The sequence below is a fragment of the Elephas maximus genome, chromosome 1 (assembly GCF_024166365.1).
Source record: "Elephas maximus indicus isolate mEleMax1 chromosome 1, mEleMax1 primary haplotype, whole genome shotgun sequence".
Classification (NCBI taxonomy): Eukaryota; Metazoa; Chordata; class Mammalia; order Proboscidea; family Elephantidae; genus Elephas; species Elephas maximus.
The window spans coordinates 221,028,859-221,042,283 of NC_064819.1; the positions used below are offsets into that span (position 1 = coordinate 221,028,859).

The 13,425-nt window shown below is 41.3% G+C and overlaps 1 protein-coding gene across 2 annotated transcripts in view; it reads left to right on the top strand.

Moving 5' to 3' along the window:
* Positions 1 to 1,977: 1,977 nt before the first annotated feature.
* Positions 1,978 to 13,425, top strand: part of PCMT1 (protein-L-isoaspartate (D-aspartate) O-methyltransferase) — a 51,894-nt gene continuing 40,446 nt past the window's right edge. For both annotated transcript variants that reach the window (XM_049903428.1, XM_049903419.1), the window contains exon 1: positions 1,978 to 2,217. In XM_049903428.1, coding sequence (XP_049759385.1) covers positions 1,989 to 2,217 — 229 coding nt within the window. In that variant the 5' untranslated portion in view covers positions 1,978 to 1,988. The remainder of the gene's footprint in view (positions 2,218 to 13,425) is intronic.

Here is a 13,425-nt window from a genome sequence, read left to right on the forward strand (position 1 = left end):
TTGTCTGCAGGAGCTATAAACATGCACTGTTGTTTTCACCGCTGTCGGTGTTTTTATAGTTGCTAATTTTGTCAAATTTTCTGGTGTTTTAGCTATAATATCGTGTTATTAGTATTTGTGAACCTATATCAATAACTTTGAGTAAGAAGTAGTAATTAAAGGAAAAGAAGGGGTGATATACAGGAATTACAATTTACAAATAACATTAGTATAAAAAACAATACTAAGGGTTCTACATGGTCTGGTGGGAGGAGGACCGTGGCGACGGGTGGGGAATGACATCATGAGTTACACCACTGGGTGACACCAACCCTAGCAGCCCCGGTGCTTAACCACAGCACCACCAGGGCTCCTTGTACTTTTGGTTTTACCTTTAATATTCCTTCCATTCCTCTTTCCTCAGAATCCAGCACATCCCTTACAGATCAGTTCCTTCGTGTATTTTTTCCTGATTACCCCAGTCATGATAAGCTAAATACATAGTGCTTGATACTAGACCACTAATGGCACTTATACTTTGACCTCTATTGATAGTTTTCTTTTGATACATCTCTCTTGGACTAGAATATAGATTCTACTGCATACAAGAGGTATGAGTTGTCCATCTTTTTATCTCCTTTGCTATAGGTATTTATAACTGTGTGTTGGTTGTTTCTCTAAAATGTTGTTACTGTTGTTACTTGTATCTGATATTGGCAGTCCTATTTCACAGTTGCAGCTTATGGTAGCATCACATACAAATGCAGTCAGTCTTGGTCGGCTTTAGAGAATTATCACGTTCCTCTTAAGAACGTCACATTTTTTTTGTTTTCCCCAACCAGAAGACCATCAGGAAGCTGCAGAAAGATGAAATGGAAAACTACTAAATTAATTGGAGTCCCAAACTAACACTTTTACTCCTAATGTTGAAGTGGAAAACACTTATGAGTGTGGTTTCATTTATGTCACTGGATCCTTAAAAATAGACAAGGTATATTGTGGATTGGAAGTGGGCGGCATGCCGCACTTGACAGTCTGTTAAAAACTAGAATTTGGAAGTTGCTGCTGCTGCAGCAGCATAGGATGTCTTGACATAGCTTTGCTTCTTTCCTTAAAAGACTACTGAACTAAATGATGCCTGAATTGTCAGACTCAGCTCTGATCAGGAGTCAGCAATTTGGATGCAACAGGCAACGTTCCCCGTCAGTCTCTTACTCATCATCTGCAGAGCTCATAGCAATAAAGCCAGCGCCCAATCTGACAGTGGAATTTGTGAGGCATCATTAGCTGAAGCGCACACTTGTATTGAGAAAATAACACATTCACCATAGGATACTGAGGTATTTTTAACCAATTGTAGATCTTCACGTTTTTATTATTTTAAGGAGCAGATCACCTCCTCCCCATTCCACTCTGAATGTGTGCTTTAGGACTGAGAACAAACCAGGGTCCCAAAGTCTCTGCTAACCAGTGATGTTTTTATCACAAAGCCAGAGGCTGGCGTCCTCGGGTTCTGCTGTGATTATTCAGGCTCCCTCGAAGGGAGCTCTTACTCTAACCGGCCTAAACGGGACGGAGGAAGCCCACCATCTAACAATCTGGGCAGCTATAGGAGCAAAGCCGCCGCTCGCAACAGCTGACCCGGAGGGGACCGCAGAGCCACCCGCAGCGGCGAAGCCAGATCCGCCAGACAAGGCGGCACAGATCAGCCCGGCCATCCCGCCTCCGCGCTGCGTAACCGCAGCCGCGGCCCGGCACGCGACCGACCGCGCCCAGGCCCAGCCGGTGTGGCCGCAGGGAGAACCCCGGGAAGGGGCAGCGCGCAGCCCGAGGTCTCAGGAAGGGGCATGCAGCCGCGGCGGCGGTGCTGACTCAGCTCGCTCTCCTTGCGGTGCCCGAGCAGCCACTGCAGCAACAAGCGCGCGGGTACGCCGCCACGCCCGCCCCCGGCCCCACCCGGCCGCACCCCGGGCCGCGCGGCGTCACAGGGCGCATGCGTGCCGCGGGGCATGCCGGGAGCGCGCAGTGGCGGCAGGAGCGGCGACGGCAGTAGCAGCGGCGGCCACAGCGGGGACGCGAGCGGGGCGGTCACCGTTTGGGAAGTGGTCTCACTCCTGGGGAAGCTGCTGGGCACCGTCGCCGCCCTGAAGGTGGTTCTGTACCTGCTCCGGGTGTGCTTAGCGATGGCCTGGAAATCCGGCGGCGCCAGCCACTCGGAGCTAATCCACAACCTCCGCAGTAAGTGCCACCCCCGCCCGGCGTGGGGCAACTAGGGCAGGCCGGGCCTGGACCAGGTCCCCTCGGGCCGAGCTGGAACCTTCTGTCTAACCTGTCTAACCCCCAGCGCTTGTCGGAGGGCTTCGGCGCAGGCTTGCACCGGTAGTCCCGAACGACGTGCGTTTGAGATCACCTCCCCCGGGACCTGTCACTCATCGGCGACGTGGAGGGGAAGGGGAGAGAAAGAGCAAAGCACCGCTGCTGGTGGGCAGGGGCAGTTGTCTCCCTGCGGGTGTGGGGAAGGGAGTGCCGCACAGGTGGTGGGGCTGTCACTCGAATCCGCAGCCTCTGGTCCGGGTCTGGCGGGCGAGGGGCGTGCCCTCGCGGTCGGGTGGTGGTGGCCAGGCCGCCTAGAGACTGGGCTAGAGCTCCGGGGCCCCACCCTCGTCTCCCGCGTTTTCTCACCTTCCTCCTTTATAATCAACCTCGCTGCAAGCTTGCTTTCTTATTTTGCCTCCCCCGCCCTCCGGTTTTTCCTCTGGAGGGAGATGCCACTGTCTGATACCGGCAGAGGGAGGGAAAGGAAGATGAGAGTATTGCCATTGCAGATGTTGGGAGAAGGCTTGTGGGGGGCGGAGGAAGAGATAACCAGGGGATGCTGTTTCTGAGAGACTTGTGGTCCTGGGACCCCAGCACACGATTGTATGTGAGGGATACCACATGCTTTAGAAAACCTTGTGTGGAAGTTCTTTATACCATTTTCTTTAGTTGTTTTATTCCTTTCTCTGGCGGTAATTTTAGGGTGGGATAAGTGCTGTGTCACTTTCTTTTTTTAAATTGAAATTTAGTATCGTCGTCTGTTCCAGAGTCCGGAAGGACCACAGTCCATAATAATGTCATTCTGGTCAGAATTCATAGCATTCTTTTTGCCACTAACTTTGCAAATAATCGTATTTGCTACGTGGTATTTTTTAATTATCATATATTATTTAGCTTTTCGTGTGTTCGTCTTATCTCTCAACTGGATTTGTAACCTCGAAGGCTGGGGTCATTAAAAAAATTTTTTTTTAATCCTCTCAAAGAGCTTACTACTCATTCCTTTTTCCACAAATGCTAATAAAGTATCCATTATAACCCTGGGCCTGTGCTCCGATACAAGGATAAGAAAATAAGTGTCACAGTCTGGCATATGGTTGTACTTAATATGCTTAATATTAGTCATATATCATTTTTTAAACAGTACTTAAAATATGGAAATTGTGTTTTTAGTGTTTAGTAATGAAGAATGTTTAGATTTCAAAATTCTGTCAAGCATTGCCATCGTCTTATTTTATGAAAGGATATTAGAAGTGGGTGTGATTTAGGTTCCCATGGATTGCACATATACTCAATATGTTGTATTTTTATAAAATTTCTTAACATGATCTATGTGCCTGCTGTTGCAGAGCACATACCTTAAACATTCTATACATGAATTGCGATTAAGTAATTTTCCACCAGTGGGTTATCCCAGTAGACACTTGACTGAGGTAGAAATTTGTAATCAGTCAGTATCTTAAGATCTTTCTCTCCTTTTTGGGCCAAATTTGTGTTAAGCCAAGACTAGACCTTATTCCAGTGGCTTTATAATCACTTTAATGTATTGCATTATTATTCTTAGCTGAGATTTCTAAGAATGTTTTTCTGTCAGATAATTTAATGAGGAATATTTAACATACATTCATATGATATTGAAGATATTTAGTTTTATATTGGCTCTATGATTCCGAAGAGGAAATTAGAGTACTTAAAGGAGCCCTGGTGGCGCAGTGGTTAAGTGTTTGGCTGCTAACTGAAAGCCCAGCAGTCTGAATCTGTCAGCCTTCTCAGGAGAGAGATGTTGCAGTCTGTTTTAGTAAAGATTTACAGCCTTGGGAATGCAGTGGGTCAGTTCTCTTCTGCCCTATAGGGTCGCTATGGGTGGGAATGATTCCAGGGCAATGGGCTCGGTTTTGGTTTGGATGTTACTTAACTTCTTTTTGGAACACTTCTGCAACTTTAGTTTCAACTTTTTGCTGAGGTAATTAAAAAAAAAACAAAACCAAAAAACCCGTTGCCTTTGAGTTGATTCAGACTCATAGTGACCCCTATAGGACAGAGTAGAACTGTCCTGTAGGGTTTCCAAGGAGCAGCTGGTGGATTCCAACTGTCTACCTTTTGGTTAGCAGCCTGAGCTTTTAACCACTGCACCACCAGGTCCCCAAAAGGTAATTTTAGCTAACAAATTTCATTTTTATTTATTAGTTTACTATAAAAATAATATTTAACCATGTAAAAATTTCATTTGGCACAAAAAATAGAAAGTCCTTCCTCCTTCATAGTAATTCCACTGTTGCGTATTCCCAACTTTAAAGGGTTCTAACTGAAGCCTTAGAAAAAGATGGACTGAAAAGGATCCTGCAAATTAGGAGTGGAAACGCATTACAGTTTTAATGATTTTTCAAAAGAAATGAAGTCCATAATGATTTAGTTTTAATATTATTTTAATAATTTTATTGAAAATATTTACTGAATTTTTCTTTTGTATTATAAAACATTATAATAGACAGTTGTGTGATGGCACAGGACTGGGCTGCAGTTTGTCCTGTTATATATAAGATGGCACTTAACAACAGCAGTATCTTTTTACAGGATATTTTAGACTGTAATGGTAGATCTCTTACTGTCTCATAGCTTATATTATGGTGAGGAGCCCTGGTGGTACAGTGGTTAAGCACTCGGCAGCTAACCGAAAGGTCAGTGGTTTGAATCCTCCAGCAGCTCTACAGGAGAAAGATGTGGCAGTCTGCTTACTTAAAGATTTACAGCCTTGGAAACTCTCTATTCTGTCCTATAGGGTCGCTATGAGTTGGAATCGACTTGACAACAATGGGTTTGGGTTTCTTTTTTGGATATTATGGTGACAGCTGCTCTTTAGTAACTTGGAACAGTGGTTGTAAATTTTGAGCATGCTTCAAAATCTCGAGAATCACCTGGAGATCTTGTTAAGCACAGATTGCTAGGGCCCAAGAGTTTGTGTTTCTAACAGATTTTTAAGTGATGCTGCCACTGGTTCAGAGATCCCACTTTAAGAACCACTGACTAAGAGAATTGAAAATTACAGAGTTAAATCTGCCAGTGTTTCAGCTGAATGTTTTATGCTTTAACAAGAAAGCTTTAGAAAATGTATACAGCAGTCTTGCCCAGTAGAACTCTCTGTGATGTTCACTATCAGTGATGTCCAGTGTAGTAGCCACTGGCTACATGTGGCATTGAACATTTGAAATGTGGTTAGTATGAACCAAGGACCTGAATTTTTCATTTTATTTAATTTTAACGAACTTCATTAAATAGCCACATGAGGCAGGTAGTTACTGTACTGGATAGTGCAGGTCTAAAGAAATGGAAAATGCAGTATTTTATAACTAATGTGCCTGTGAGACAAATTGGCTTAATTCAAAAACATATGTGAACCTGTTTAATGTAGGGTGCATGATAACCTAAATAATGTTTACATTAGAGTTTATTTTTTACTTTAATTTAGCTAATTTCAAGTTGTGGTAAAAGTTATGAAAGACGGGACAGGAGTGAATGAGGTTGAGAGAGTTAGAAAAGACATCCCCCCTCCGAGAGCAGGGGTGTCTAAAAGAGGGTTTGTGGAAGGTTACCTTCCAACTAATAGACTTCAAATGCTGCACTGGCCCCCACTTAAAACAATGCTAACAAGTGTTCTTTTACCAATTTTTTTTAATTGAAAAAATTCATTTCGGTACACTAATCAGTTATTTCTGTTTATGTTTCCTTTCTGTCCTTGATTGTGTCTTTTTGCATATATAATTTATAGGGTTCGTTGAGTCATTCAGTCAACTGATATTTTGGTACCTTCTGTGTGCCAGGCACTGGGGATACAGATTGAACAAAACAGATAAACATCTACTCCCTCCTGTAGCCTACTTCTAATAGGAGCAGACAAGTAAAATATATAGTATATCACACGATGGTAAGTGCTATGGAGACAAAGTAAAGAAGGAGAATAGGGAGTGTGGGGTGGTGGGTTTGCAGTTGTAGGGCTGACGGCCTCACTAAGGTGTCATTTGAGCAAAGATTTGATGGAAGAAAGAAGCAAGCCATGCAGATAAAGCGGGCGTGGGAGTGAACATTGTAGGCAGAGGAAATACCAAGTGTTAGGTTTGAATTTGGAATGTGGGAGAAAGTTGGAGTCAAAGATATGACACCAAGGTTTTAGGCCTGGGCAATTGGAATGATTTGCCGTTTTCTGAGTTGGAAATAATACGTGAGTGAGGAGCAGGGTTTTTTTGGGGAATGGGAGTCAGGGGTTTATTTTGGGGAATGTTGACTTCAAGATGCTTGTAAGACATTCAAACGGAGACCTTTAGTATGTATTTGAATACATAAGAATTATGATAATTTGTCATTTTTTTCTTTAAAGCATTTACTTTTGCAAATATATTGAAACTATTTTGTTTTTCTATTTAGAACATCAATTTTTAGCCACGAGCAGTGTAGCCAGTGGAAAAGAACATTTAGTCTTAATATTCTATTACTTTTGTCATGTGTATCCAAGGGCCAAATATAACCAGCTAATAAAATCCTGAGAGACTTTTTTCAGAAATCGGGGTCTCATTCAGAATCCAGAAAATACCTCCTCATTTTAACTTATTTCACTTCAGTCTTATGGGTACATACTAGCAAGTAAACTCACAGTGCGTTGAATAAGATTTAATTTATGCAGTTTCATGAAATTTTAATATCAATGTATGTCTAAGTTTAAATTAATTAAAATTAACCTAAATTCAGTTCCTTAGTCGCAGTAGCCATATTTCAAGAGGTCAGTAGCCACACGAGGCTAGTGGCTGCCCTGTTGGACAGCACAGCCAGAACATTCCACCGTTATAGAAAGTTCTGTTGAACAGCAGTAGATCTAGGTGCCACGTTGTATTACATTCTATTTACTGTGACCTTAAGCTGTAGGTAAGCGAAAGGTTCCATTGTGTTGTTCCAAATATTTTTATTAGTATAGCTTTTAGTTCTGGCCAGCTTGTTTAAGGGCAGCAGTGAAAAACCGAAAATTATCATATAGGGGTGATCAGGATGACAAGAGGGTCAACATTTTCTGTGGTTGTCATTTGAAGGAATTACAGTTGTTTGGTTTGCCAAAGAGAAGCCTTGAGGGAGCAATGATGTTTAAATATTTTAAGAAGTGTCATGTAATAGAGGGTCACACCAGGACAAATGGAAGGCAGATTTTGGCTCATTATAAGGAAGTACTCACAAAGCTATTCTAACAAAGAATTGGCTTTGAAAAAATAGTGCTTTCTGTCACTTAATATGTTGATGCAAAGAATGGTTGACCGTTTCACCATAAGAGATATTGTAGAAGAGATTATATCATCAGTTTTGAATGTACACTAGATCTCTAAGGACTCTTCTAAATCCAAAATTCTGTGCTTTTTAATAGCACTGTAAATTGCACAAAATCACTTGTGTGTGTTGTGTTTTAGGAGAGAGCCCCAGAAGTTAAAATTCAGTCTACCTGTTAGAGTTTCACATAACATTTTAGTTTGTCAGCAATATAAAGAGACCAAGGAACTTCTTATCTTTGAGAAATAGCATAAAAACAAACTGTTAATTTGATGTATCTGTTAAGAAGTACTTGTGTGACATGCTTTATTGTAACTTGCCATCACATAAAATTCTTCTTTGATGATAGTATGAGCTTAAAACTAATCCCTTTCAGACTTTCTGTACTGAGAATGTTTCATGCTCTACTTACCACCTAATACGCCTGATCATTCTGGATGGGAAGTAAAAGGTGAAATTTTGTTTCTTATTGTTTTCCACAGTATATTGACAGTTGAGAAGAAATACAGGGTAGATGATTAGCAATGTTCCAGTCATATAAACTAATATAATAAGGTAATATTTCTTTCATTGAAATCAACTTTGTAACAAGTTTGTAAAGAGTTTATTTGTGGCTTGAAATCCACCTGCTGCTTGTTTTCTTGCCTGTATTTTCAGTAGTTGATACCAACTCAGGCCCTGTCTTTTTTATTTCTGCCAGGATTTCTATAATTCCTCTTCTGTTCTCTCAGATCAAAAATCTTAAAGTAATCGTTGGTTCTTTCTTTCAGACTGTCACCAGATTAACCCAGTAGCTCTCACAAATGGCTTTCGTAGTCATCCCTTTGACTGTGTTTTCATTGATTCCATCCTAGCCTAGACCTGGTGTCTGATTGGTCAGACTTTCAATTTCCCTTCCCTTGGATCCATTTTGTTATTACACTGATTTCCTGGTGTACCGTTTCTGCTCAGGTGTCTGAAATGGCTTCCTGTTGCATACTGTACCAAGTGTAAACACTGGGTTAGCTGTCAGGCCTCTTTAGGGTCTTGTGCAACATACCAGTGATCATGAAGATGGCACAGGACTTGGCAGCATGTTGTTCTGTGATGCATCAGGTTGCTGTGAGGGGGAGCTGACTTGACAGCACTTAACAACAACGAACTACTCCCACTCTCCAACCTTGTTCTTCAGACTGACCTCGTTTTCTTCCTTATATGCCTCTGTATTAGGATACACGTTCGGCTGCTGTAACAAAAGACCAAAATAACAATGGCTTAAACAAAATAAAAGTTTCTCCTCTCACAATCCAGCTGTAAGCCATTCGCGGCTAATATGGTAGGTCCCCTCTCATTGCTCTGCCTTCCCTAAAGTTTTTCCTTCATCTGCAAGGTTGAAGATAGTTTACCTTCACCATTTCCATATTCCAGCTAGCAGGGAGGAGAATGAGGAAAGAGGAATACTCATTCCTTTCAATGTCATGAATCGGAAGCTCTGCACATGTTCCATTGACAAGAACTTAATTGTAAGGTTACACATAACTTCAGGGAGGCTAGAGAACGCACCCAATGAAATTTTATTACTGTGGAAGAAAAGGAGTCCCTTCCATATCTTGCTATTTGGATAACCAAAAACCCACTGCCATCAAGTGGATTCCAACTCATAGTGATCCTTTGGACAGAGTAGAACTGCCCCATAGCGTTCCCAAAGCAGTAAATCTTTATGGAAGCAGACTGCCACACCTTTCTCCCGAGGAGTGGTTGTGGGTTCCAACTGCCAACAGTTGGTTAGCAGACAAGCGTTTTAACCACGGAACCATCAGGGCTCCTTGCTGTTCGGATGCATATACATATATAACACATATATGTATGTATATACGTAAATACATATATAAACGTGTGTGTGTGTGTGAGATAATGATAAGGTACCAAAAAACCAAAACCAAACCCATTGCTCTTAAGTCGATTCCGACTCCGTAGGACAGAATAGAACTGCCCCACAGAGTTTCCAAGGAGCGCCTGGTGAATTCGAACTGCTGACCTTTTGGTTAGTAACCGTGGCACTTAACCACTATGCCACCAAGGTTTCCATGATAAGATAAGGAGAATTAAAAGATTATTTTTTAGTTAATATATTACATGGTTAAAAGATAAAATGGTGCAGAAAGGCTTATAAAGAAAAACACAACAGCAACCTGCCCCATTCCGCCCCACCCCTGGCCCATTGCCTAAAATGAACTACTTTTAACTATATTTCTGGTCTGTTTTTGTCTTTTTTTCTGGTGATTATTTTCCTGTCTCTAAATTATATGCTTAGCACCTATTTCTTGTTTTATCAACTTTTGATATCTTCTACTGACCTCCTGCCAAGACAGTTGAGAATTTACACACTACAAACCTACTCCCCCACCCCCTAGAGTTTATAATTTTTGGTTCCTCTTTTGTGGTTACTTTTGTAACTTTGAGTAATATACTTAAACCCGTTTCTTGTTCCGTAACCTGTAAACTGACTTCATCTGCTAACCCTTCCACTTTGTAAGAGAGGGTATTAGGGAGCTCCCTCTACGTTTCACAGCTTCTCAGCAGTTCTTTTTACTTCTTCAAGGTGGAAAACATTTACACTTTGTTCTGAGCAGTAAATAACTTCTCTACTTTATTTGTTGATTTTAAAAGTTGAAAGTCAATAACCAGCACTGATAGTTATGACTGAGTCAGCACTTCGCAGAACTTTGTAGGGTGCTATGATGTTTTTTATGATGTTACTTCCTGCTCTTTATTTCCAATATCACAGATCCGTCTGCTATTGAAGAGGAATAGTCAAATGTTTTTTTCTTTTTTACACTTCATCAGTTGCTTAAAATCATGCCGTATTTTGTCTTCTTCACATTTAAATTATGACTCTGCATAACATTTTTGTTTCCCTGGAATTTGACTTACCTGCCTCTGCACTGCCGTCTCCAATTCCCTTCAAGCTCTTTATTATTTGGCCTATAACTTGAATTCTATTGCATTTTCACTTTTGAATCCTACTACTTATTTGGATCAGTTGCTTATTTGGACCAACATTAGCCATTATTATAATTATTTAATTAGAGTCCTTGGACCATAGGGCTGCAAGACAATTCGGGATAGTGGTTATCAATCTATTTTCATTATTTTAGAAAGCCTAATGGTAATTGCATGTGTATCCATAATTAAGCTGCACAGGCCAAGTGAAACATTAAATTACTTTGCTGTTTGCTAGAAATGTTTCAGGGCACTGGCAGTTGTATATGTCATAAATTACCAAAAAATGGGAAAATAATAACTTAGTAAATGTAGCTTGGTTTAGGTATCTCAAAACATGGTGTTCTGGGCAAAAATAAATAACAACAAGAACTTTTTGGTGAAAATGTTTGAAACCACCTAATAATGGCCTAGTAAAGCTTCATCCTGAGCCTTGATGTTTTCAGCTTTTAAATAAGTGGTGGTGACATGCTATGAAAAATAATGTAGAGATAGATATTCAGTAAATTTTTAGTAAAAATTTTTACTTTACTAAAAACTTCAGTAAAGCAGCAAAACAAGTCTTTAGGGTAAGAAAGCAGTCCAAGAAATTCGCATGACTTTGTTGTTGTTGTTATTTGGTGCCATTGAGTTGGTTCAGACTCATAGTGACCCTATGTACAATACAACAAAGCACTCCGGTGCCATCCTTTCCGTCATTTGCTATATTTGAACCTAGTGTTGCTGTGTCAGTGCATTTCATTGAGGGTCTTCCCCTTTTTTACTGACCCTCTGCTTTACCAAGGATGATGTCCTTCTCCGGGGGCTGGTCCCTCCTGACAACAGTTCCAGAGTACGTGAGATGAAGTCTTACCATCCTTGCTTGTAAAGGATCATTCTGGTTGTATTTCTTCCAAGACATTTGTTCATTCTTCAGGCAGCCCATGGCGTATTCAGTATTATTTGCCAACACCGTAACTCAAAGGCGTCAATTCTTCTTCAGTCTTCATTATTCATGTCCAGCTTTCATATGCATATGAGGTGATTGAAAATACCATGGCTTGCGTCAGGTGCACTTTAGTCCTCAAAGTGACATCTTTGGTTTTTAACACTTTAAAGAGTTCTTCTGCGGCATATTTACCCAGTGCAATATGTCATTTGCTTTCTTGACTCCTGCCTTTGCATAGTCAGTAAAACACAGGTGAACATCTTCCTGATGCTCTTCTGCTTTCAGCTAGGATCCGTCTGATATCAGCAATGATATCCCTTGTTCAATGTCTTCTTCTGAATTCTGCTTGAATTTCTAGCAGTTCCTTGTTGATGTACTATTGCAACCATTTTGGAATTATCTTCAGCAAAATTTTGCTTGCCTGTGATATTGTTTGATAATTTCCACATTCTGTTGGATCACCTTTCTCGGAGTGGGTACAAATATGGATCTTTTCCAATTGGTTGGCCAGGTAGTTGTCTTCCAAATTTCTGGCATAGATAAGTGAGAACTTCCACTGCTGCATCGGTTTGTTGAAACATCTCAGTTGTTATCCCATCAATTCCTGGAGTCTTGTTTTTCGCCAATGCATTCATGAAGCTTGTACTTCTTCCTTTGACACCATTGGTTCTTGATCATATACTACCTCCTGAAGTGGTTGAATGTTGACCGGTTCTTTTTATTCCTTCCATCTTCTTTTGATGCTTCCTATGTCGTTCAATATTTTGCTCATAGAATCCTTCAGTATTGTACCTTGAGGCTTGAATTTTCTCATCAGTTCTTTCAGCTTGAAAAATCCCGAGCATGTTCTTCCCCACATGAGTTTAACAGAAGTATATATCTTAAGGGAGAGAGAATTTAAATTTTCACTCCAGATATACTGAATCAGAACCTACCTTTTACCAAGATCCCCAGGTGATTCTTATATATGGTAAATTTTTTTTAAATTGTGCTTTAAGTGAAAGTTTACAGTTCATGTCAGTTTCTCATACAAAAACTTATGCACACATTGTTATGTGACCCTAGTTGCTCTCCCTATAATATGACAGCATGTTCCTCCTCTCCACCCTGTATTTCCTCTGTCCATTTAGCCAGCTCCTGTTCCCCTCTGATTTCTCATCTGGCCTCCCAACAGAAGCTGCCCACTTAGTCTCATGTGTGTACTTGAGCTAAGAAGAACAGTCCTCACCAGTATCATTTTATGTCTTATAGTCCAATCTAATCTTTGAAGAGTTGGCTTAGGTAATGGTTTTAGTTTTGGGCTAACAGAGATTCCTGGGCCCATGTCGTCTGAGGCCCCTCTAGTCTCAGTCAGACCGTTAAGTCTGGTCTTTTTACTAGAATTTGAGTTCTGCACCCCGCTTCTCTCTTGCTCCATCAGGGACTCTCTCTTGTGTTTCCTGTCAGGGCAGTCATTGGTGGTGGCTGGGCACCATCTAGTTCTTCTGGTTTCAGGCCAATGGAGTCTCTGGTTTATGTGGCTGTTTGTGTCTCTTGGGCTCATATATTCCTTGTCTCTTTGGTGTTCTTCATTCTCCTTTGCTTCAGGTGGGTTGGGACCAAATGATGCACCTGAGATGGCTGCTTGCTAGCTTTTAAGACCCCAGATGCCACTCACCAAAGTGGGATGCAGAATGTTTTCTTAATATACTTTGTTATGCCAGTTGACCTAGATGTCCCCTGAAACCATGGTCCCCAGGCCCCCACCCCTGCATTTCTGTCCCTCGAAGTGTTTGCTTGTGTTCAGGAAACTTATTAGCTTTTGGTTTAGTCCAGTTGTGCTGACTTCTCCTGTATTGTGTGTTGTCCTTCTCTTCATCTAAAATAGTTTTGTCTACTACCTAGTTAGTGAATACACCTCTCCCTCCCTCCCCACCCTT